Source organism: Amblyomma americanum, chromosome 3 (assembly GCF_052857255.1).
Source record: "Amblyomma americanum isolate KBUSLIRL-KWMA chromosome 3, ASM5285725v1, whole genome shotgun sequence".
NCBI classification, from domain to species: Eukaryota; Metazoa; Arthropoda; class Arachnida; order Ixodida; family Ixodidae; genus Amblyomma; species Amblyomma americanum.
Genome location: NC_135499.1, coordinates 194761036 through 194786795, shown reverse-complemented (window position 1 = coordinate 194786795; position 25760 = coordinate 194761036). Strand labels below are relative to the sequence as shown.

Sequence of the window (25760 nt, the reverse complement as noted above, 5' to 3'; positions counted from 1 at the left end):
ACGGCGGGTGGAGCACAGTCCCCACAGCAGAGGGTTCGCTTTCGACTCTGCCCCATGTGCTCCAGCCACCATCCTTTTCAATCAGTGTGAACTCGCTCACTGTCCCATACCGCGAGTTCGTCCCAGACGTGGTGACAGCAGTGCAGCCATCGACTGCCGATCATCACTCATCGCCACTAGTCTGAAAACACGAGTCAAGTGAAGCTTCAGAATGTTCATAGAACTAATGACCTTTTCCTCCGCCATTTTGGCATTTAGGAGTAGAAGTGACTTTTTTCTGGTGAAATTTGGTTCTCCAGAATGCCCAATTCACCAGATTCTTTTGCGAAACTAGTGTCCAAAATATCTGTGCACGTAATTCAATACTGACTGCGCTGTAGCTCTAAACAAGACTGACAAAATGAAGCACACATTAGCATCACATTCCTTCTTGCAGAAGAAAAACAAGCATGAGTCCATTTCTATGAAAGCATGCTATGCTATTTATTGCAGACAAAAAATTGCAATAAAGCATTCTCATGATTCCAGTACTTCAACAGATATGATACAGAATCTTTTAAAACAAATCTCCAATATGTACACGAAGAAACCGGATGCTCTGAATAGCTTTCAACAAGCCTGGCATCTGCTACTACAGCTTAGATCACTGGGTTCATTTGCATCCTTCAAGGTGGCTAAGCGTCTGGACGTGCAAAATGTACAGTTTTGCACCACACTTGCACGAGGCCCCTCATAAGACGTGCAATAAAGGTCGGTGGGCCAGGCTATCCCCCTCTGAGAACTTTGCATTCCAATGTTAACTAATCTCTTTCTGCAAAGGCCTTTTGATGAAACTTTGGCTTGGCTGGCTGTAAACAGCGACATGCATGCCACATTCAATATGAAATATATCACACAAGGTACTAAACGAAGAAAAGAACGCAAGAGAATGACTTCAGTGGTCGCTGAAGAGAGCTTCTGTAATTTAATATACCCATCCAATTTCTGTGCCTTTGGCAAGATGGACAGCCTATATAGGAAGCACGATGAAGAAAACTGCCCACCCATGTAAAGTCACGCCTTCCAGAAGTTACACATGGCTGTGAACATAAGAAAAATAGTTTCTACTGCAGTTCACAACCAACTTGACTTTTTTTCTTCGCACAATCCATTCACTCTTTCTCTCCCCACTCCCTCACAACTTCCATAACAAAATGCTCGTAAAGCAGCAGCAAGTAGCTTTCAACTATGTAAAGTCCTAGGAAACAGGAGAGGGAGACGTGTAACAAACATACACATAACACAGCAATAAGGCGGCAAAAAAAAAAATTATGGTTAGACACAACTATATAATGCTTCTCTCCAATGTTCGATGCCCACAATGATAAAAAAAGGGGAGGAAGAAGAATGCTCTGGACGTTTTTTTTTTTCTTTCTTTACTTTCCTCTCTCTCTTCCTACCTGCATCTTGTGCACTGACTGCGCTTCTCTCTTTCTCTCTCAGTGTGGCAAAAAAATTAGACTAGAAGAAGTTGCTGCGTGGCACTCTGTTAAAAAAAAGCAAAAAGTAGAATAAACACAAGGCAGAGCAGCTGGAGAAGGCATAATCCTTACTCGCCAACGCGGAAACAAGTCCACTTTGTCCAGCGAGAAGATACACAGCTATGTGCAACCTAGGCAACAGAAGGGGGCACTATGTGTAAAAAAAAAAAGTAGGAGAGACGGCGCCGCTTTTCCTTCTTCCTAGTAGCTTGTTGTTCCTGGTCAGTGTCCCTCTTCAAGATGGATGGTTCCAGCTCAGGTTACAAGCCTGCTATCAGAGGAACGGGTTGCTGGAATTGGCCCTTGGCATGGGACCACTCTGTAATGGACAGTGTGGAAGCATGCAGGGTAAATTTAAAGGCAGTCCATTTCTTGCCCCTCTCCACAACACATGAACACACATTGCTCAAAGAGACTGCTCAGGAATTACAACGAAAATCATGCAAGACAAAATGCACACTTCAAAAGTCTAGAAAAGCAAAAAACAAAAGAGAAAACACTTAATCTTGGCATAATGCAATACCATTGTGGCTCGAGAACACAAAGTGAACAAGGAAAGGGGAAGCCTCAAGGTGCTTAGCTAACGTTTCGACAAGTGGGCTTCTCTTTGGGTAATTAAATTTAAATGCGTACAGTGTTTCAATGCCCAAAAGAAAAAAAAAGTTAAATTAAGCACTGTTGCTCTTGCAATAGAGCAGTCTAGAATCCCCCCAAGTCATACACTTCAACAGACCTGTCATCAGCTGTTGAGTGAGTGTTCCATCTAACACGTGACATTAAGGCCCCTGCCAAAGCTACAGTAGAATCTTGATGATACAATTTCGGTTGATACAAATTTGTAAAATGCTTTGGCCAGAGTACATTATGTGAATGGGCAGAATTTCAGATATAAAAATGTGTGGGCAGTGGCTCCACCCTTGAGCACCAAGTACTCGCTGCCCATACACCACTGATGTTGCGATCGGCAGAGCAGAGCCTGTACATCGCAGACGCTGTTATCGCCAGTCGTGCAGTCTGCACCACGAGCAGCGAGTGGCAGTGAGCAACCGTAGGTAAGCCCCATCAGCCAAAAAGAGATCTGCGCTAATTCTGCATACGAATTTTATTCATTTCAGATCATACGATTATTTTTCGTGACCCCCTGAGATTTATATGATCCAGATTTTAATGTTTCCTCAATCGCCATTAAAATGTGGGACTTCGTTGACTCTATGCCTTTCTTAGCTGCACTGGCATTACACACTAAGAATCAAAGGAAAGATTGCAGCTGACTAGCCAGCACTGAGAGAAGAGGAATGAGGGGCAATGCAGGAGCAATGTAGAAATGAAAAGCATTTAGCAATAAGGCCATTGCTGCACTGCAAGCACTTCTGTAATTTAGGATATTGCACCACTCAACGGTAACAAAGAACATACAAAAAGAGAGTAAGACAGCAAAGAGAAGCATTCACTAGCAGCAACATGTGCAGTAGCCCATGCTGTGCAAAATAAAGACAGCAGCAGCTAGCATGGCTATTACTTTGTATACGCAACCAAGACGTACATGCCAATTCAGAACTGTTTTAAACTAATTTGACATTGCGACAATACGAGTAAAGCACCTGCACAGAAAAGTTCAGGAACCAGAGGTCAAATTTCGTAATGATTACTATCACAATTCTTTTGGCTTCTTTGTTCAGCAGCCCTGCATTTGATACTGGAGCTGGCAACTGGCTGCTCATTTCACTGTCACTCATGACATCACAGGCCACAACTACAAAGAGGTAGAATTGCTCTTCTACCATATGGGAAAAGAACTGTAGCAAAATATTGCTCCAGGCTGCTGTTGAGGCTGACTATGGCACTCAGAGCTGAGGCACCTTGTTCTCACCAGAAAAGGATTGGCCGTCGCTGCAGATCCCATCTGCGACCAATCTGCGGCCATGGGCCCTGCTGCCTTGCCCACGGCAGGCCAAGGCGTAGGAGCCGCTGCTGGTGCAACCATGCCCCCAGGTGCTGCTGCCAGACCACCACTGCCCCACACCAGGTAGCCACCTTTCTGCTGGAGCAGTGGCGGAGTGCCGGCCAGGGCAAATCCATTGGGGGAGCCCCCAAACATGGATGCACTCGCTGCCACACCCATGCCGCCAGCCATTCCGTCCAGGCCTCCAAAGATGCCTCCCGCGGTAGGGGCCACAGCCTCAAAGGGGTTTGGTGTCACAAAGGCTGATGCTGTGCTGTTGGGCTGTGCGGGGGCTGCCATGTTCCACACTGGAGCAGCAGCCGCAAACGGGTTTGAGGGAGTGGCAGCAGCTGCTGCATAAGGTGAGCAAGAGGGGAGAGGCAATTACCCAAGTGGCTCAGCAGTTTGGCTGTCTGCACATCTTTTCCATGATGACACTGATGCAACTTGCAAGCCTTCTATCAAGCAACATATTCTACAAATTGCCTGTCCCTAGCCATGAATGTGCCAGGGACCCCTTTAACACAAGTGAATGTGACTGAGGAGTCCAGAAGTAGAAATTTCATGACAACAAAGGGGAAGTACAGTAAAAGCTCGTTAATTTGAATTTCAAGGGACCAGGAAGAATGTTCGAATTATCGAATGACTTTGAAAAAGCTGACAAGATCCACTTACATCGTGGCAAATTTGGCAAATGATTGGCCTAGGGTCGCCTGCTCTTGAGATGAGAACAGTGCAACGAGCCTTTTTCTAATTTCGATCCAAGCCATTCACGTGCTGTCAGAAGCATCGAATCAGGACTGCTCGAGAACTGCCGAGATTGCTCACACGACACCTATACCACTGTTTCATGCCTATAGAGGCAGCTTGAGCACACTGAATTTTCATGTTCGGTGGGCGCTAATTGCATTACACGTTTACAATCCATTAGCAATAGAAGCCTTTGTGCACTATGTAGCGATTTGTGTAGCTACAAGGTTTTTTATTCAACACTGCCCATTTGTCGGAATTCTACAAAACTATTAGTTTAATCACAATTTTTGTGGGGGGTTCTTCCCATGGCAAAGGTGGCTTCTCTCTCCACTCCCCTAGAAGTGGAGAAGGGCATTCCCCTATCTCCACTTTTCCGCAAACCTGCCAGCCATGGCAGATGGCTCTTCTTAAAAATGCCGACACCGGCAGGTGCTCAAAATGGGGCTTCTAATGCTAACATATCAGAACACGCATTTTTGTGTTCGATGGCCCTCTTTTCATGATGCGTGAACCCACCTTGAGGCACTGCAAATGCTGGGGCCTGTGCAGCAAAGGCAGGCAGTGGCTGTGGTTGCTGCAGTGATGGCGGCGGCTGTGGGCTCTCCTGATGGAACAGGTTGTCCAGGTCAGCCAGGGCTGCGTACCGATCTGCCGGAGGCACCTTGGTCTGTGGCTCCCCTCCGCCGGCTGCCGCAGCCAGGGTCACAGTTGACGGCGTGCTCGTTACAGCCAACGAACTGGACATTGGTGGGAAGGAGGCCACAAAGCCGCCGCCACTCGTGTCTCCAACATGGTTGCTGTTGATGCTGTTCGTCACTACCGTTGGTGCCACTGCAGATGTTGGCTCTCGGTTTCCTGAAAGATCACAATGTGCCACACCATAAGCATTGCAACACAACTATACTCAGTTTCACACATGAGGTGCAACACTGTGGAAGGTACAGAAGTAGTCTGTATAAAAAATAAAGGGGGCATGTTGCTCCGCGCTTGTTTTCTGGCCAAGTGGTCTAATAAGGCACGAGAAAGGGACAGCACATCCTCAGCAACAAGAGCACGTTTATTCCAGCTTGTTACAAATGTATAATGTAAAAAGCCTGCAGGCAAAGCATTTACTGTTTCTCGCCTACCACAAGAAACGCACTACTTTCTATAGTGGTTGTAGGCAACGCAAACAATAGCGCGCTAGCCTTGACAGTGTTGTACCTGATGTATGAAACCGAGTGAAGCTCCTCTTACTGACTACGTTAAAGGGGCTCTGAAACACCTTCCGAGGAGAGCACATCGACTCGCTCAATCACTACACTGTGCTGTCATGAAAACCTGAGCCAAATAATAAACTTCTACACGCAGCAGAGGGCCCATAATCAAAAGTTGGCGAGCCCTTTCCGGCGAATTTTTCATGCTCGCACCTTCCTCCGTCGCTCGCACTTGCATATACAAGTTGAGAGGTGGCTATTGGCTCGATTATTTCAGATGTTAGGCAGCTACCATGCGGCCAATAAGCCGCGTAACTTCGGCGGGTCAGGAAGCTCTGCTGCTGGAGGTGGAACCAGCGGAGGAGCGCCAACCTTCCAGTGTGCAGGAGGAGGAGGATAAACTTTATTTTCGTCAACAAAAGTAGGAGATGGTGTGGGGTTATAGCCCCATCAAGTGGCCATAAGCCCGTGGCTTTCGGCGAGTTCTAGGGCTCTTGTCACAACCCGGATCTGTGTGTCCTAGTCAGAACTGAACAATGAGGCCTCCCACTGGTCTGGATTTGAGAGCTGCAAACCTCGAGGAGGGGAGCCCAGAGTATGTGGGATAAAGTGACGAGGAGAGGGAAAGACCCGAAGAAGCTGAAATTCAAATTCTGACTACACATAACTCAGGTTCTACACAGCAAATTTTAACAAATTCTTGCTGCACAATATTCGTGAAGCAGCGTGCTTTAACATCCCAGGAATACCACAACTTTATTAAGAGCCCCTTTCAGAGCCCCTTTAATATTTCAGTCCATCAGCTGCATGCTCTGGCAAAACCAAAATGAACCACCTCAAGACAAGGTTTTCGTTATAGAAATTAAGATATAAATAGTGTTCTCGTTTATTGATATTTACCAATGAAAATGCTAGACTACCTGTAAATTTCAAGACAAGAAACTTGATTCACACTAAAAAATGTCAAAATCAAAAATTTTGAGTGCCACTGAGCAACCGGCCCACCACAGACAGCGATAGCATAGAATGCAAATTAATGATAGTTTAATTTGTTGGCTTAAATCTCTCGCCGTTTCGTGTGGTTTGCTGCTATGATGTTAGCCACTGCCTAGAACTGTGCCTTACGCTCTGCTTTTTCAGCCTCATGCCTTTCATGCTTCGCCTCTGCTTGACGTCACGGCAGTTCAGATTCCACCTTGCGCTTCCGCCACTAGTACTCAGAGTTCTTCTCATTCAGTGTCGGATCATGATGCTACCTCTCCAGACGCGCCACTGCTTTGTGCTTATGAATGCCTGTATTCTGGCGAGACCGCCACTTCAGCTCAGCAGCCGCGGCGCGTTTTTCCGCTGCTGCCAGTTCACACAAAGGACCCGACTCTGGTTCCATCTCATGCCAGGGTGCTCAGCTGTAATGAAGATGCAGGCGCCAGAAGCACACGAGCGGAAATGCGCACAGCCGTGATTTCATCACGAATGTACATGAGCGTTAAAAATATTCCTCACACAACACAAGAACGATGAGCATTACACGTATGCGACAGAAAGCAGGAAAAAATCCTCCACGCGAGCCTAGCACTGCCGTCTTGCAGGACACTGCAAGACTACTGAGTTAGGTGCGAGTTTAACAGGGTGACTGCGGAGTGAATCGACACTTAATGTGCTGGCAACGTTTCTTGTCCAAAGAAGACATTCTGGTAGATGTGATGCACCGCCTACGCAGAAATCACCATGTCTGGGTGTGTGAATTATACCACCCAATTATATCTGCATCGCAATTAAATGCGACCTTCGATCACTTGACTCACACTAGGCCTAATCAGCCGACTGGTCGGAGTCACTCCAATGAAAGGTAAAGACAATAAAGCCTGAGGATGTCCATTAGCCTCCATCTCGACATGTGTACTGCTCGAGTTGTTTGCTACAGACTGTACACATGCTTTGGGTGCTGTGGCCTTTGTCAGACAAGAATATCAACTTTTGCTGCAGCACTTGAAACAGTTGTATGTCTCAAAGTTACGTGCCAAATGCTGCTGGATGCATGCATTTTGTTTTTTACAGGATACAGTAAAATCTCGTTACTACGAACATCAGATTAACGAAATTTTCAGATTTACGAATTTTTTTTAAATCCCCGCCAAAATGCCTATACTTTCAATGTAAAAAACTTTCAGTACTACGAATTTCAAATTACCGAATATTTCAGAATAACGTATGTAATTTAATCTCGCATTCGTCGCAAGACGCTTCGTTATTACGAAGTTACGTCGAAGTTCCATACCAAATCCCTGAAGCTGACACCTGTCATCATCATCCAAAGCATCAGCTATGCGCTGGGGAACTCGTTGCAACGGATACAGCCCCAGCGGTATCGCCATCACGCGAGTGTCGCGTTGAATGAATATAGGCTAGGCGGCGCAAGCTGCCGCCCGATACACAGGGTAAGGCCATAATCATCCATCCAGCGTGTGGTCACATCAACGCCTCCTTTACTTTGAGATGCCTGGCACGTCGACCGCGCCTCTATTGTACTCCCTGGGCCACTGCGCTTTTCCGGCTTTTGTCTAGATGGCGCTGGCTTCTGACACTATGGTCTGCCGAGTTTCTCATAGAAAAGCACTGCGCTAAGCCAAGTTTTGAAGATAAAATGAGAAAATACATGAAGTAAAGCAAAAATCACACTCTTTATTTAGTCAGTAATGCAAGCGCGCCTCAAAGCTTCAATACTTTGCGTGACAACGGCTTGTTTTTGTAGAGTTTTGAAACTGCATTTTTGTCGGTGACATCTAACGCATGGTTGCAAAAGAGTGGCTTGATGAATTTTTTACATATGAGGTGTACAAAAGCCTTCCTGAGTTCATCACTGCAGCTCTCACATTTCAATACAGGCAAGCCTGTGATCACATTCACGCTTTGATGCAAGCATTGCTCCAGAGGTCTCAAGAGAGCTTTTCTATCTGCTAACATTATCTCCACGTATTTCTTGAGGCCATAAAGAACTTTGATGAGTTCTTGTGTCGGGTAGTGGAGGCCACCTCTATCTTGGTGGGAAATCAACCCATCCATAGGAGCATTTCCTTTTGCTTTTCGAACTAGAGCCACACAGTTCTCACACGCAATTTTTTCGCTCACTACCCGAGATATGTATCCTCCAACAAGTGCAAGGGCTGCCATATCTGGTGTCGGCAAAAACGACATCGACGATAAGCAAACTTCTTTCAGTGTTTGTTGCGCCCGATTGGCGTTCACACAGAAAGCTGTTGTGTTGCCCCTTCCTTCACTTTCAGTTACACTCTGTGCAGAGCAAAATGATGCGGAGCTGCTGACATTGCTTGTGTCGGATGATGCAACGATTCCAGTCTTTAGGATCTTCTCCAGTCCACAAACAACACTTCTGACATCCATGACATTGTTGCAGCCCGCACTCCGCCGGAGAAAACCAAACAGAGATTCTATGGGATCACTTGAGAACTTCCTTGTCAGCACAAACATGAAGTTACATTCATTCAAAAGAAACTGAATGCATTGCACGTTGGAGACGGTGGTGAAAACTAGTGCATGATAAGTCTCCTTGGTCAGGAAGTTCTCTGGTGCGCTCGATTTCTTCAGGATTTCGATGTACTCAAGGAAGACGAGCTGTAGCCAGTGAAGTCGAGAATCTTCAGCATCCGAAAACTGCCTAGTGTCGGGGTTGTTTTGGTGAATATGCTGCTGGCAGTTGCTGACATCCATTAAAGTGAACCACCTGTACATGTTGGTCATAAACTCCACCGTAGGTCCCACACTTGAAAACTTGGCATCACAAGTGTGTCCTGCTTGGTCTTTCAAGAAACTCAGGCCAGCGGTGACAGGAGGTGAAAAAATTTGAATTGCGGCCCTTACTCCCATTTTCTCGATGTTTGATGGGTACACATGCTTTCTTGTGAGAAAGCGAACTGGCTAGACCGAGGAGCCTTGCTGCATTCTATACAGGTCCTTTAGATAGACAGAGGATATTTCTTGCTGACCTCCCATTTGTTTTGACAGGAACTGGGAGCGAACATTCTTGATAATATGGCTCTGATCAAAGGCAAGAAACAGGCGTCTTGAAGGATCAGCTGGGTGGCGTATCTGGGTTTGAAGTTGACCTAGTGACATCAGCTCCATTGCAGCGGCATTTACTTTATGATTGTCAGCTACTAGGCGCACAATTTTGAATCCAACCTCTTCTGTTTTTCTGATTACATGCTGCACTGTTTTTGCAAGCATTTCTCCGGAACACCCCTTTGTAAAAAAGTACCCTACCGGTATCTTGAAGCTTGCATGCAGTCCACACAGCAAAAAGCACAAAAGAGAATTTGCAAGCTGACACGTTCCTGATGCTGGCAGAACATGATTGAGGTCGGAACTCAGATCAATGTCTCCAAGAAATACATCGCGTTGCTTGTGGTATTCAAGTTTCTGTCGGATGCGCATCTCATCCACAACGAGACTGCAGAATTTTGACTGGGGTGTTGGGAGACACTCCACCTCAGCACACAGCCTTCTTTTGACAAAATCACTAAATCCAACTTCCCCAGAGGAATTTCCCAGGTATTTCCTCACTGTATTTCGGCATGGGAAAGAGAGCAGCTTTTTGGTTCTCATATGCTCGTAGGATTTTGCTGAGAGGTGGCGCAAAATAGTGCACTGCCTAATAGTCGTTTCTGACCATGTAGGCTTTTTGGCCTTGTAATTAATAACTTGATCCAAAATGATTTTGGCCTTCGTGCACGCAAGTTCCGAGTCTTTCACCACGTGAAGAAACTTGCTAACGTGGCAATGCTTCTTCAACTGTTGAAGCTCTTTCTTGTATGTATCAACCGTTGAAAGCAGCCTCTCATTTTGAGCCTTCAATGCCTTTTCCTTCTCGCGCCATTTTTTGCGCTGCAAAAAAGCCGCTGAAGAAACACGTTCGTCGGTCTGCGTGCCAAATGACCTCATGGAACGTGCAGTGCGGACGAGATATGGCAGTCTCTCCGGACTAGCTGTATTGGGCCCCGCAGCAGAATTTTCATTGGCAAGGGACGTGCTGCATTGCTGCGTGAAGTCTTGAGAGGCGACACTGCCGGTGTCAGACGCGGAAATATCACAGTCAACAGTCAACGTTGTCTCCGGCACATTTTTCTGCGCTGAATGAACACGATTTTCAGACGTGCAATTTGACGCCGATTTTGCTGGTGAAGACTCTCGTTTCCTTTTCGCAATGCTTCTCTCATTTCACGGCTTCAACGGTGCTGGCCTGAGGTAAGAGGGGTATTGGGGAAACACGCTGGGCACAGTACCTGGCTTCAGCATGCGCCTCTTGGTATCTTCGCGAAACTCTCCGTCAAGAAAATGAAGGCTGCAGACAGCTGAGTAATTCGATGTATCATTTGGCTGCCAGTTCTTCCTCGAAATTACTTTCAGCCATTGTTCCCTCAGCGTTAGGTCCACAGGTATCTCGTGGAATGACACCCCAGGTTGCTTCTTTCTCTCGCTTGACGTGCAAAACGGCACGCAACAGTACCGCATGACTAGTTGATTAACGCTTCCTCTGCGGTTATAAAATCGAGCACTAAAGCGGCAAAACACATACAATAAAAGTAGCACGTGGGGCGCCGAGAAAAACAACGATCAAAACAGCAGTGCTCCTTCCGAACGGGCTACCGTGAAGACTGCGCGGGTGCGAGGGCGCCGGCCGGATAGTGTCAGAACAGAGCGCCGCTCTGTGGCGGCGGCGCGCGTAAACCGGAGAGGGCATGAAGGGGGGGCTCGGTGCTGACACGCCAGGCATCTCAAAGTAAAGGAGGCACTGGGCCACATACTGCGCAGTAGTCTTAAGCCTATTCAGTGCAGTCTCACCACGTCGACAGCGAACGTTAGGATCTGCAAAGTTATCGGCGCTGTGATTGTGTTGTGCATTAGCTTTGCTGACAATGAGTTCTCCTGGCCCCTGCGTTAAAAAGAAGCGACGCCAGTTTTCACTTAAAGAAAAAGCGGACATTCTGTCGCAGCTGCTGGAAAAAAGCAAGCGGACTTGTGCAGGGAGCTTGACATTACACCGTCAACAATGGCAACGATGCTCAAAGATCGGGACAAGATCATAAAACTACATCGAGAGTCGCAGCTGGATCCCTCAAGAAAACGTCTGCGGCTGGGCAACTACCGTGGACAGCGACTTTCGAATTATGTGGATAGCGACAGCGTGGCGGCTACATCCGCGGAGCTCACCACCGAAGACATCGTGAATCAAGTGCGTGAGCAAGAAGAATGTACAGTATTGTGCGTTTTTATCGCTGACACTTTCAAAAATTTCCCCGCCTCAACCGCTGGCTCGTTTGCGGTGAAACTGCACACAGAGCTTGCGTATTATGGTAACTTTTGTATCGTAGCAAGTTTGACAATGGTACTTACTTAGTTCAGGCGCACATGATGCGAAAACGTAAGCATCTACGAGAGAGCGGCGAGCCAAAACCCGCAGACGACGCTTTTTCGCTGAGAACCGGTAGTGGCGCCATCTGTTTTCGGCAGTGGAAAGCGTCACGACTAGGCCGCCGAGGCAAGCGTTGCAAGGAGCGCGGGCCCTTTGAATATGCCGTTCGGCATTTGCGTCTGCTTCAACTGAAGCGCTTACAACATTTTCGGCTAATTGAGCGGAAAAAAAATATCAGAACAACTGATTAACGAGGCTTTACCTTTCAAAGAATATTGTTTGCAACGCTTGGCTCGGCGGCCTTGTCGTGACGCTTTCCGCTGCCGAAAACAGATGGCGCCACTGCCGGTTCTCACCGAAAAAGCGTCGTCTGCGGGTTTTGGCTCGCCGATCTCTCGTAGACGCTTACGTTTTCGCATCATGTGCGCCTGAACTAAGTAAGTACCATTGTCAAACTTGCTACGATACAAAAGTTACCATAATACGCAAGCTCTGTGTGCAGTTTCACCGCAAATGAGCCAGCGGTTGAGGCGGGGAAATTTTTGAATGTGTCAGCGAAAAAAAGCGCACAATACTGTAGTAGCGACGAAGACGATGCCGACACTGGATCAGCGCACGAAGAGGAAGAGATTGTTTCCGGCTCGGATGTCCTAGTCTTTCTAGAGAAGACACGATCATTCCTCGGACGCTGCAAAGATGTCCCCGATGACGTGCACAGGAAGGTCGAGGATGTGGAGGCGTTCGTCCTGCAGCGCTTGTCCTCTACTCGCCAAAAGAAGATAACAGACTTCTTCAAGCAATAAATTGTAGTTAAACTGTGCCCAGCGTTATCGGTTATTATTTACTTACCAACACGTAAATCTGCTGCAAAGGTACGTAATTTTAGTTCTTGTGATGCATTACTGACATGAAAATAATGGTTTTTCAGTACTACGGTATTTCAAAATAACGATTTAAATTTGGCGGTCCCGTAAAGTTCGTTGTAACGAGATTCTACTGTATTGTACTCAAAAGCTCCATAAGGTCACTGTAGGCTTTTACGGTATTAGTCAGTTAAGATACAGTACGTCAACAAACAATGCCTGCAGTGGACAACAGCCATGTCATAAACTCTGAAGAAAGCTTCTCGTAAAGTAGTAGCTGCAAGAAATTCTGACAAATATGGTGCTTTACCTTTATCATAATACAAAAAAAAAAGCTCATAGACCCAACAATCTCTTCTGTGAACCATGACTTGCGCATGCAGACTCAACAAGGGAACAGAGTCGAGAGAGGGATGGGAGATGCTGCACTCACCAGGTGATGAAAAAACTGTGTCAAAATTGGCAAAGTTCCCATTTGCAGAAAATGCTGAAGGTTTCGCTGGAGCTATATAGAACCAAGAAAGAGGGAGGGAAAAAAAAAGAACATAGATCCAGGGTTAATGCTGTGGTCATTTGGCACGGATCACACATATGTCGTCAGCCTAGCAGCAACAAATTGTGACCACGACAACCAAGAATGAAAATAACATGAGGAAGCGGCCAGCTTAGCTAACCTGTGGGTGTAGAGTTGACCGAGGCCGGGCTGAATGGGTCACTATTGAAAGCACCAAAGATGTCGACATTTGACTTGAACATGGGTTGGCTGCTTGTTGTCGTGGCAACAGCTGATGAAATGGGTGTTGGCCAAGTTGCAGAACTAGGTGTTGTGGGCTGAAAAACAGGAGATGATGAAAAAAAAAAAAAAGTTTGACGTGAGTAAGGCTAAACTCACACCACTGCATAGTGATACAACAATACCAAACACAGTGAGATATGACAGGCTTCAATACCATTCCCCAGGCTTCACACAGAAGTGGTCCTTTCTCTCTTGGCCTATCCCAGTGCAAAGGAACCTGTACTCCCGTTTATATACCTTGTAGAAAAGCAAAGTCCCAATTTTCAGATAAAAATTGTAAATTGAGAAATAAACTGAGCAAGCTCATTATAAATGGAGCATTAGGTGACAACACGACATACACAGAAGACTAAGGGTTAATATGCTGCAAAAAAAAGAAAATGAGGCAATGTTACTAAATGATCGAAATGGCCACAAGTTAATCTCCATAGCAAGAAGCATGCGTTCCCATTGTCTGAGGCTGAACAGCAAAGTTTACTTTGATAACTGCCTTCCAGCAAATACCTCACATATGCAAAATTACAAGTATGAAATGTTTGGGAATGTAGTGTTAAGTCTAAGTCATGGGTTCTCGATCTCTTCAGTCCCTGGGAACCCCAATGGTCTTTAAAAGGTGCTGAGGAACCTAGTCTGTCTTGGCGTCCGTCCCTTCCTGCATAGATAACATGCATGCAAAAAAGAGCATGCAGATGCACAACACCTCAAAAGATGTCTGAATGCTGTTAATAATGACTGGCTACGTGAAACAGCGTTATAAGTAACTACACTACAATTAGTCCCAGAATAAAGTGGTTAAAGAGAAGGTGAAGGGCTGATACATGTGGGGATATACAAGGTGTTTCAGAGAAGCCCAGATTAAGTTTTAAAGATAAGGCTTTTGAGGAAATAGAAGCATTCCAAGTCAAGACATTGTAATACCAGCGTTGGCAGACAAAAAAAAAAAAAATCAGCTAATCATGTCAAATAGCAAAATAATTGCCTACATTCTAATATTTAACATTTAACTATTACCGATAGGTGTCTGATTTCAATAGATTTTCAGCCATCAATTAGTAACAGCCATATCATTTTTTAGAATTTCGGAAACGTGGTTACCCTCACCGCTGTGGCTCAACGAACGTGGGCCCTTTTTCATGCCAATATAAAACTGTGTGCCTACAAGGAGCGCAAAGTGACATCCATCAATTCGCGACCCTCCATAGCAACGCACTGCGTGACAATCGCTGTTACAGCACGGGCAGAGCAGTGATTGTCGCGTGGTACATTGCCAGGGAGAGTCGCGATTTGATGGATGTCACTTTGCGCTCTCTGCAGGCGCGCGGCTTTCAAACAACGCAAGATATGGTCCAAATTTGTTGAGCCACAGCAGCAACAGTAACTGCATTTTCAAAATTCTAAGAACTGTTATGGCTATTACTAAAAGCCGGCTACAAATTTCTAATTGCAATCAGGCGCTCTATCGGTAATCGTTAAAAAGTAAACTTTTTTTTAATTAGGTCGACCATTTAACTTGTTAACATGATTTACCCGTTTCTTGACGTTTTCAGACACTGGTATTAGTAGGACGCAAAAAGCTTCTCTTTACATAAAAAACCCTGTTTTTAAACATTAGTGGCAGGCTCCTCTGAAACACCTGGTACATGTGCCTCAGGGAACCCAATAAGCACTCCAGAATCCAGTTCTAGAACTCCCAGTCAATGGCAAATATAGAATGGTTTTTCTCAATTGCACTCGTAGTACAGTAAAAACTGCTCGCTGAAATCAAGAGGCTCACCCACCTGGGACTTGTGAATGACTAGAGGGAGGCTGTTCTTCCCAAGCAGACTGGACAGCGGCTTGGTGTCGGGCATGACGGCAGAGTTGGAATGCGGCACATGGTTGGTCTGCTGCTGCGGTGGTGGCGCTGGCTGTGGTTGTTGTGCGGCTGCTCTTCCCTGCTGCTGCTGGTCAGCGTGCATTCTCTGCAGGGCTATTTCAGGGTCCACGTACCAGCGCTTGCGTTCATACTTCTCGATCATCAGGTCCCGCGTCCGCTGCTCATCCCTGGAGTCCGGCTCCATTGGGCAGCGCGAGTCGTACAAGCCCAGCCACACATACTTGCAGTACTGCACAATACATAGATGCAGATGAGAAAAATCAGTCGCTGATGCAAGGGCGTTTGCCTGCACCTTCAGGTCAGACAGGCAAGAACCTTAGTTTGCACAGCAAAACCCCACTGTTACATTCCCAAGTGCTGCGTCTTCCCAGCTGCCAAGCTGTGAGCAAGTCTCGCTGTAACTCTTATAGGAGCCCATGCAGCACCAACTTGGCCATTCCATCGAAATTGTGGCAGCATTCCAGCTTGGCACATCGCATATGTCGCATCGCGCCTCAGTGCTTTACTCTGTGCAGGAATTTCTGACACCATACGTTTAGCTCATGTCAGGGCTACGTTTAGCTCATGTCATGGAGACGGTACACTGGCCAAAATAGGGGCCCCTACACTGCTCTACAGTCCATCAGCACTTGACTGCACCAGTGTAGGCAGCTGCATGCTTACAGGACGTGAATTTTGTTGCTGCTGGTGCTGTTCCACTGCCGCTGCAGCGTGAGCGCAAGCAAATGAGGGCTCAAAAACAAAACTATGCTACAAGATCTGGCGCGCAAGCAATGCTGTACGAGATATGCTTGCGTGGACTGGCTCCAGGGATTTTGTTTCTGTTGTCCTCATTTTTGCTTGTCCACTGCAACTGAACAGGCTCAGTTTCCAGAATCCAAGAGATGAGGATTATGTAGAATTTATGCAGTCAACGTAAGAACAGTGCAGAAGCTGATGTGTGCTGCAATTTAGCCCAATCTCTGTGTATTCTCTCCTCACCAAGAGGTGCTCAAGTAGATAGAGTACCATCGCAGGGCATTCTGTGCAAAACAATCACAAGAGCAACAAAGCCCTGCAAAATCCAGAGAAACAAGCAGCAGATAACGACACACTAGTAGCCCAGTAACATTTATTTACACAGCCCATATATACTCATTACTGTATATACACGATTGTAAGCCAACATATTTTTTTTTTTAATCTGAAAACCCAAAGTGTGTGCAAGGGGGGGGGAGGGTCAACTTGCAATCGAAATCAAAGCATCGCACCATAAATAAAGGTGAGAAAAACCAACCAGATACCAGTGATGCTACAGCATGGTTGAAATTTTATGTTTGCTCTATGGCTCTGCCCAGTAGCATTCCGCTATTTTGCACACTTGTTTGGAAGTTTTTTGTTTTTTTACTTTTTAACTGTACACTCTGTGCTCATAGGAGTGTCGAAAGTTGATGGAAGGGCTGCTGTTCCAATTGCGCCAGAACCGTCACTTGGAACGGCAGCACTTTCGGGGATGTCGGTAGCTGATGGGAGAGACGACGCCTCTTATGGACGCACTTCACTTGACTGCCGGTCATGTTTTACCAGTTTTAAATGTAGTGCCTCATCAATCGCCATTTGTACTCTGGGCCGGTAAGCATTCAACGCTTGTTCACAACTACACTCAAGATGGCTGTCATTCTGTATGCTGAAGAAACGAACAACTGTGCACTGAGCTGCAAGTTCGACACTTTGGAGTGGGAGATACAGGTGCGGCAGCTGCAGCGAGGAAAAATTTTCAACTGTTCCATGCGGTGTCGTGGTGCGGCTGTTTGCAAAGTGCGGGATATCGCAGGACAATGAAGTGCTGTGGTTGTTTGTGAAGTGGGGAATTTCGCTGGACGACAACGTTAGAATAACGTGCTACGGGCTGAACCCAAAGAAAAATGGGCTCCTCAGCTAACACTTTGGCAGATCCAGCAATACAATCATTTCGTCTCTTGAAAGAGCATGCGAGATTCTTTCTTTCTGTGCACCCCTCCCCAACTCCCCACCACTGCCACTCATTCCCCACCACTGTCATTCATTCCTTTGCTATCATAAAATATTACAACATTTTTGGCTAAACACAAACATGACTGAGTATGTACACTATTTCACAGGTAGTTACTATAGGTTTGCTCACCTCGTTCCCTTTGTTTTTTATTTGCTCTATTTCTTCAGGCGTGAAAGTTGTCATGGTGATGGATTTTACTCGGTGTGGAGGGTTTAAACCTCGCCTGAAATGAAAAGAGGAAATGAGCACTGTGACATCTGAAGAAGGAAAAATAAGTGCAGAAAAACTGAACACCAACAGCTGTGCGGTGCAGCCCGGTGAAGCACAGCACAGATGTCAACCTCAATGTTGACCTTTTCGGTCAAGAGAACGACAGAAGAGCAAAAATAATCCTCTCTACCACACTATGTGCTCTCAGATAGTTGTGCTGCTAGAACAACTTTGTCTTTTATTTTCTTTTTAAAACAGGGTTCAGACTTCAAATTTCAGTGCTCGAGAAAGGGTGCGGTCAATTTCCACAGCATATAGAAATGCTATCCAGCAAGTTTCAATCGAAAGCTTTGAGAGGAATGTCATTTAACATGATTTTCAATATTGGATGGTGACAACCTTTGACATTTCCACTCGCATGGCAATGGACATCAAGCAACATGTAACTGAGAAAGCAAGAAACCAAGACATCTCTGCATCTGCCTGTGAAAAACTGATGATGCAGAACCTAAGCGGCTGCTTGCCCTCATATGTGATGGATGATGTGCAGCCAAACTTCTCCCGATCAAAACCAAAGCTGATAGCATACAATTGGTTTGCAAATGGTTGTCACACTGCGCTCTAATTTATTTTCGAGCTTACAGTGCCAATGTCATGCGAGACAAAAACACAGTCATGCGAGAACTTTGTGTCTATGCCCAAGAAACATGGTATGCACATGCACCATCATAAAAGGGGTGTTAAGGTCATTATTACTTCACAGGTGTGGACTACAATAGCACAACTGCGTTGAAGTTTGCTGCAATGCGCCTGCTACAGCACTATGGTGGCGGTCAGAAGCCAATGGTAAGAAGGGTGCCCTACGCTTCACAAGCATTCACAGCACGCCACACAAGTTGGACAGCATACAGCATTAGGCCAAGATTCCGAACGAACAGCCCGATAAACAAGGGCCAAAGACACAACAGACACCACACAGCGCCGAATTTCAACTGTACGTATTCACTCACATAATTGAGAAACATACAAAACGCCTGTCGGACCAGAACTGTGTAGTGTGCGTTCAGAAAAGGTGACGGCCTATAATTGCAATTACCACTTTAACAAGCAACTCCATAGCGCTTTTTAAGGTCCTTTTTTACTTTACTTTTCTTTCACTGTTTGCAAGCCAGAAGAACAGGTGGGGAATGACTGTTGCTATACCAGCATAGCTCAACATGGCCAGTACACGTCCTTCATGAGTAAGTGGATAGACAGCTGAAAGCCAGTACCGTCTACCTTACCCACATTTACTACGCCATTCTGCAACACAGCCACATACCAACTAGCCCAAGTATCCACATTATTACTTATTACACACTACGGGACTCAAAAAAGTTAATTGGACAGTACAATACTTCAGAAGAACCTCTCAACATAAATGCCTCACCACTGCTTTTAAATAAACTATCCATGTGCTGTCACTCAGTAGTGTGGCAAGCATTGATAACTCATGTACAGGCTGATGCCCCGTTTCAGTTTATGCTAAATCCAGGCAAGTTCACATTCTGTAGACACCTTCTGAACACAACACTGTCTCACAATTGCTTAGTACATTCATGCCATTTTCCTGCACAAGCAGTGTTTTTTTTAACTGCCACAATGATTTATTTTGGCAGTACTTGCAGTAAAGTTACTTCCCCTAGAGCTCACAGTGCCCGTGCATGGGCAGCCAGTTCAACAGTCACAGAGACACTTTCTTCATTTCCTTTGCATTCATTCTCTGTTTAAACACGTCACAGGTCTTATAATAAATTTATAAATCACAAGAAGAAAGCGTTGTGAACCAAAAGCTTGAAAAGTTAAAAAAAGGGAACATGTTCTACAAAAAAAAAAGGAAAGAAAAGCTAAGGTGGTCCTTCAAAAAGGTTCTGGCATTACTAATAGAATCTAAAGATAGCACAAGCAGTTTGGAGGCAAGCTGAAATGTCACCTTCAAACAGCAGGGCAAGGCCCTCTCTTTACAGATGGCCTGTCTCCGCTGTGTGGACTTTCATGAGTTTGAAGAATCAGCAATCAAAAGGAACAATGCAGCAGAGCTGCTATTTTGCTTGCTGTACAATACATGCGAGTGAAACAACGATTTTTCAATTTTTTTCTTTATATTGCAAATTAACAAAGCAATTTTACAGGGCAACTATTTTCCTAGTGAACGTCATGACAATATAATTACACCAGCAGCTCTCAAGATATCAGTCAGTAACTCATGGCGATGCATGATTCCAGGTGAAAATTTTAATCACCTGGGATGGCTCACAAAAAAAATTCGAAGTGAAGGCATTTGGCTAATGTTAGTTCCTGCTGGTCTCATACTTTTGTTCAGCGAACTAGGAATTTTACCTCAACAGCCTCGACATGTTGGTCACAGCCAGACAATTTTACCTAAGAAAGTCTTAGTCATAAACGCTTCCCATTTGCAGCAGTTTCGCTGAGGGATTTCGCGAGAATACGAAAAAAAAAAAAAAACTCCAGACGCAGCTTTCTGTTCACATCAGTCACTTTCGTGGCCAAGTAACAATCTCAATCTCAAAACATTTTCCAGGGGCAATACCATAACGAAGAAAAAGCACTGCCATCAAAAACCGAACGCACATGAAAAACACAACCCGGAGGAAAGCAGTGACCACGACGGGAAGCGCATGGTTAGGAATTCACAAATTATCGGTTCGACCTCCCGGTCGCTGACAGCGCCAATACCAACCGATAATTTTGAGCACGGAACACCACCCATCCCGCGTCGTGACCGGTCTCTTTCTAAGCTCAAGAGCCCGCCCGATCCTACGCCAAACGACCGAAGGTCACATGTACAAATGTCATTAACAGCTACACTAAAACCCCAGTAACATCCCGGGTGATTAGTCAACCACAAATACATCATCCGGCGAGGATAGCTTGCCAAATGGACGACACACCTACATTGCTACAAGGCAGACTCGCCCATGGTACCGACACCCCTAATTAGTGCAGGTTAAGGGCCCGTTACAGCCGCCTCCCGAGCACGCGGACACTCACTCCAAAAGAAAATGAATGAAGGGCACACAGTGGCAGACAGAACGTGTAGCCCTAACTACGCATACTTCGAGAGCGATGTTGGCGAGAAGAAAAAAGCACTTACAGGATTCCGCTGCATGACGTACAGACAAATGATCCGATAGTCATGTTTATATAAGTTGGCCCCCGCTGATGACAGTCGAAACATTGCTTATTTGCGGGTAATGCAGCGAGTTCTCGAAGAGTTTTTAAATTTTTCTCCTCTTGCGTTCTCTTTCTGGCGGCCATTTTGAATCGCCAGCCGGAAGTTTCTGCGCGCCAGCGATGGCCACGCCAGTAGCGGTTGTTTTCGCTCATACGGATGCTAGTATTCATCGCCAGTCAGCTTTATTTTTCCATGAGGTATTTTGAATCCTTAAACTAGGCTTTTAATTTGTAGTATTGGCACGTTAGAGGGCACGAAAATGACAGGTTCAATGACATCAGCTGTCTTCTTGTTTTGGCGGGATTTTCAGAAGCTGCTCTTGGATGAACCAGATGAGCGCGCTTGACGGAGTATCGTGAGTACTTCGAAGCCAGGAAGAAGCAAAAGTTAAAAATACTTGGCACTTAGCAAGAATGTATATTATGTTGGCAAGCCCTTTCGCAGTGCCTGTAGCCTTTGCCGTCGTCCTAGCTGCGTATCTGTGCCCGATGTTACTCATGAAAGCTCTCGCTCCTCGAGTGAGCAAGTGTGGGCTTTCGGACATCTTGAACAACTGTATTAGCGCAGCCGCAGGAGCTGGCCTCGCCCACTGGTTCATCAGGATGGCACCATTGGCAAACGCAATGGTCGAAAAATCCGCTGTCACCGTTCACATACCCGTCGCCGACTACATGACTGCAGCGGGAGTTCTGTTCGCGCATGTCATGAACACTGTCTTCCTTTCCATCAGCAAGGACGTGCAAGTGCAGGTAGCGTGCAGACGGACTGTGGAACGGTACGTCTTGGGAAACAGGGCGTATACGTACGACGTGAGACCTCTGGCGAGTGTTATTTATATTAAGCTTGCACTTCTGGCCAGCATTCATTTCTTTGTCGAGGGTTTCAATATCGGCGGCACCATGTACGGTGCTGCGAGTTTGTACCTCTCGACTGTGACCAGCCAGACTGTCGTCGCCGTGGTAATGGGCACTATGGGTCTTCGGACGGGGTGTGGCATTTGGAAGACATTGAAAGTCGCGCTCTTGTACGCTTCTACGACACCGCTGGGCATCATGTGCGGCCTGGCCACGGAGGAGAGCGCCGAGTGGATGTCTTTTATGACTCTGGCCATGATTTCTTCCTTGATGGCAGGCTGCTTCTTGGCGGTCTTCGTAGAGAATGTAGCTCTGCAAGAGGTGAACCTTATCTCCAACGGTAAAGGAAACCGCAGCCTGTTCTTCTCCACAGCGGTACTGTTTGTTCTGTGTCTTTATGCACTGTACGAACTGTGACCTTTTTTTTCTCTTCGGAGTGGGCTGTTACAGAAGCGGTAAAATATAGCAACTACAAATATCAAAGCCGCTTTTTTGGGGGGTCACTATCTCTGATCAAATGCAGTGGGCCATGTCATTTGTAATAGGCTGCCTATATGTAAACGTTCACCATTATCAGAAGACGACGCAGGTCAGCACAATAAAAAAAAAAACTGCCAGGGACACTTACGTCTGCTTACGTGCTATGAATGCGAAAGCATTTTGCGCTACTGCTGTTTCCGTTGGTGCGTTTGTGCTTTGTGTAACTCAGTTCACGTTGGCCACCAAACCGCACACAATTCGGAGCTCCGCCGGTTAATGCCCATATATACAGAATTGGACATTCTCTACTTAACATTCACAGATGGCGGCCAGTCCTCATGCCACTACCAGCGCAGTCATTGCACTGGCAGGTGGCTGTTCCTGTCACAGCCACCCATTGTGCGGCCCATGTTGCCCTACCCGAACAACAACTCGCGCAGCTGGCGCGACGCTCCTAAGAACCTACCCTAGTTCACCCGAGTTACTACCGAGTAACTCGGGTAGCCTCGGGCAAGTGTCCACGCTTTCTATTAACACTTTCTGTTAACGCCACGCATTCTGATGAAAATTTGGAGAAAAACGCATCAGATGAGGCTGACGCAGCCTTACCGCGATTCCACGACCCTGAAACCCGCTTGACCCCTGACCGTCGAACAGAAACTCCAAAAACGGCAAAAATATCCTCCTTTCACACGTGCATGCATGGAGTATAAGAGTTTAAAATGTGGCCAGTGTATAATGACTGCACTTTTTGCCTCAGTTCATTAATGAAGTTCCCACTCAGTGCATTAATGAAGTACCCACGCCGACGCCGTTCGTTTGATTGTACGCCATTGTAAACGATCGCTGTTAACTCATTGTTTTCGTCTGTCCTCTCCATTGTTCTATCGCCTTTATTTTCCGCACAGGCCATTCGCTTGCTTTGGCGCTTGTATTGCGCTCAATATCTTATCTGCTTTTACTGTGACGCAAGCTTAGGTGGCAGATTTGTCCGCTTACTCGTAGCTATCGCGGTAGCAATTTTATCAGTTATATCTGAAGCGTTCCGAGTATGCGACCTTCATGTGTGGAACTGTGCATTGTGTACGCGATAACTACGTAATGCTATACCGGAGGGAAACATAAGCAATAAAAAAAAAAGAAACACAAATAATGACCCATTTATTCATTAGGATTCACCTGAGAGTTAATATACGGCATTTTTGAAGCTTGAAAAAAAAACTACCTTGGCGCCAATAAATTCACACAGACAAAACAAAACAGACAAGGAGCGGACGGGTGTTTTTTTTTTTTTTTCCAAGCTTCAAAAAAATGCTAAACCAACTAGCCGAGCAACATGCCTTACTTGCAACACGGCTACAGAGGAAAGCTGTGCAGCTTTCTCAGAAACTTCGTAGTTGAAGAAAACTTCGTCCTGGTCCGGGCCAATGCAATTTTAATTAAGGCAATAATTACTAGTGACTGTTTGCTGCATTTATAGAAATCTTCTCCTCCTTCGGAGGTTTCCTTAAATGCATCGAGAAAAGCAACCCGTTTGTTCATACTTGTAAAAATTTATAGCGGCGATGTATGCTTGAGTAAAAAACTACGGTCAAATGCCCCCAACAAAGTACCGCGCATGCGTCTTTTCTTCACAGAAGTATTCCGAAATGTCATCACCCCGCATAGAAATTACACGATTCGTTCGTACGCGCATGATACTATAGAACTCGAGGAAACAAAAATCAAAATGCCTCTTGGGTGGAAGCAGATATTGCAGAAAAAGATTGCGCCCTACATATGTTCATTAAGGGAACAATCCGCATCGGGCCCTCCGCAGTTGCAATTTCCGGTACGTCTTTTCATTGTTATCTCTGATACGCATCACTGACAAGCGGTGTGCCAAAGGAAATAGCCAGAGAGACAATCGGGGATGGCCGAGAGCCGTGCCGAGGGAAGAGCATGGGAAATTTGCTTGATTGATGTGCCCGCATGGAGCGATATCATGAGCGGCCTTTGTTCTGCGGTGAACCCTATAGGCGTCTGATGATGATGACGATGGTTTTTATCAGCAGGTAAAAGCTGCGACGGCTCCTTCATTGAATCCCCTGCTGCAAAGGGCACGCCCACATATTGCGGTACAAGGTAAACCAGGGGCACCAGTGGGAATTTCGAAGCGGCGCGCAATAATAATAATAATTGGTTTTTTGGGGAAAGGAAATGGCGCAGTATCTGTCTCATATATCGTCGGACACCTGAACCGCGCCGCAAGGGAAGGGATAAGAGAGGGAGTGAAAGAAGAAAGGAAGAATGAGGTGCCGTAGTGGAGGGCTCCGGCATAATTTCGACCACCTGGGGATCTTTAACGTGCACTGACATCGCACAGCACACGGGCGCCTTTTTTTTCCTCCATAAAAACGCAGCCGCCGCGGTCGGGTTCCGGCGCGCAAAGGCATGATCGTGAATGATCGTGAAACCCTGGCGAATTCTCCCGCCGCCTCGAGTTCGTATACTGCTGGGAGCTATAGAGCTGAGTCGCTCATCCTGCTGCACTTCGCCCAACACAATAGGTGCTTCTGGTGGCCCACCTAACACCCCCCCCCCCCCCCCCCCTAACGCGTCGAGCTGCAGCCTCAACCCTCTCGAGATCCGACTCGCACATGAGGTGCAAAGTAAAATTTTCTCTCCCTCTCTCCCAACGAACTCTTACAACACTTATGTTCTGATTCTCATATATATATATATATATATATATATATATATATATATATATATAGAGAGAGAGAGAGAGAGAGAGAGAGAGAGAGAGAGAGACAGAGAGCGAGAGAGAGCACCGGACGCGTAATTCGGAGGTCGTTGGTTCGGTTCCCACCGGCGGCATGTGGTTGTTTTTTCTTCTGCTTTTCTAATCAATTATCCTTAAGTGATAAAATATTCGCTAATAATCTCGGTTGATGAACACCACAAATTAAAAAAATAAAAAATTCCCTTTGCTCCTTTGTGTCTGTGGCTGTTGGCTTCGTGTCATATACACCTATATACACGACGTCTGCATACGAGGTGCGGCCCTACGAGGTGTTGCACCGATGCCAAGAAAAAAATGTCCGTTCAGTGCAGGCATACGTGACCGATCAGACTGTGGTCAGTGCGGTGGCGCCGATGCATGAAAAAGTGCAAAGTGCAGGAATAACGGAGGGAACGACAGTTGCTGTACCCCGGGTGCCACCTCCGCCAGATGTTTGCCCGGCCGACATGAAAGCTGAGCCCCTGGCCGGGAGATATGCTCGAACCTGCTACAGAATCGATTAACCACTATAGTGGTATAAAAATTGGCACACAATTTCCCTCTCACAAGAGTCGGGTGCTCCTAAGCACTGTGTAAGAATAACATACTGTGTGCTCCTAACCATCGCTGCGGTTATGTGCGCCAGCCCTTGCCAGAGAAAGGGAATAGAGCTTACAGTGTCCCCCTCCCCCCTTCTTCAACCCCAACGAGGAGAATTCGCCGCGGTGGCTCAGTGGTTAGTGCGCTCGCCTGCTTGCCTTCTTGAAAACCAACCAGCCAATATCGTAAACTCTGTTGGAGACAAATGGAGGCATTCGCACTGCGTT

The 25760-nt window shown here is 46.3% G+C and overlaps 1 protein-coding gene across 2 annotated transcripts; it reads right to left on the bottom strand.

The window, feature by feature from the left end:
• Positions 1-458: 458 nt before the first annotated feature.
• drongo (Arf GTPase activating protein drongo) lies at positions 459-20937 on the bottom strand. 2 transcript variants are annotated; one of them, XM_077659485.1, is made up of 8 exons: positions 20755-20937; positions 17520-17613; positions 15279-15605; positions 13379-13535; positions 13138-13209; positions 4732-5070; positions 3391-3815; positions 459-1839 (listed from the first exon to the last, which is right to left on the bottom strand). In XM_077659485.1, the coding sequence occupies exons 1-8, from the start codon at positions 20916-20918 to the stop codon at positions 1795-1797; spliced, it is 1623 nt and encodes a 540-aa protein (XP_077515611.1). In that variant the 5' UTR covers positions 20919-20937; the 3' UTR covers positions 459-1794. The 2 variants fall into 2 exon arrangements, with proteins under 2 accessions (XP_077515611.1, XP_077515612.1); XM_077659486.1 differs by having other exon boundaries at positions 3391-3812.
• Between the last annotated feature and the right edge of the window lie 4823 nt (positions 20938-25760).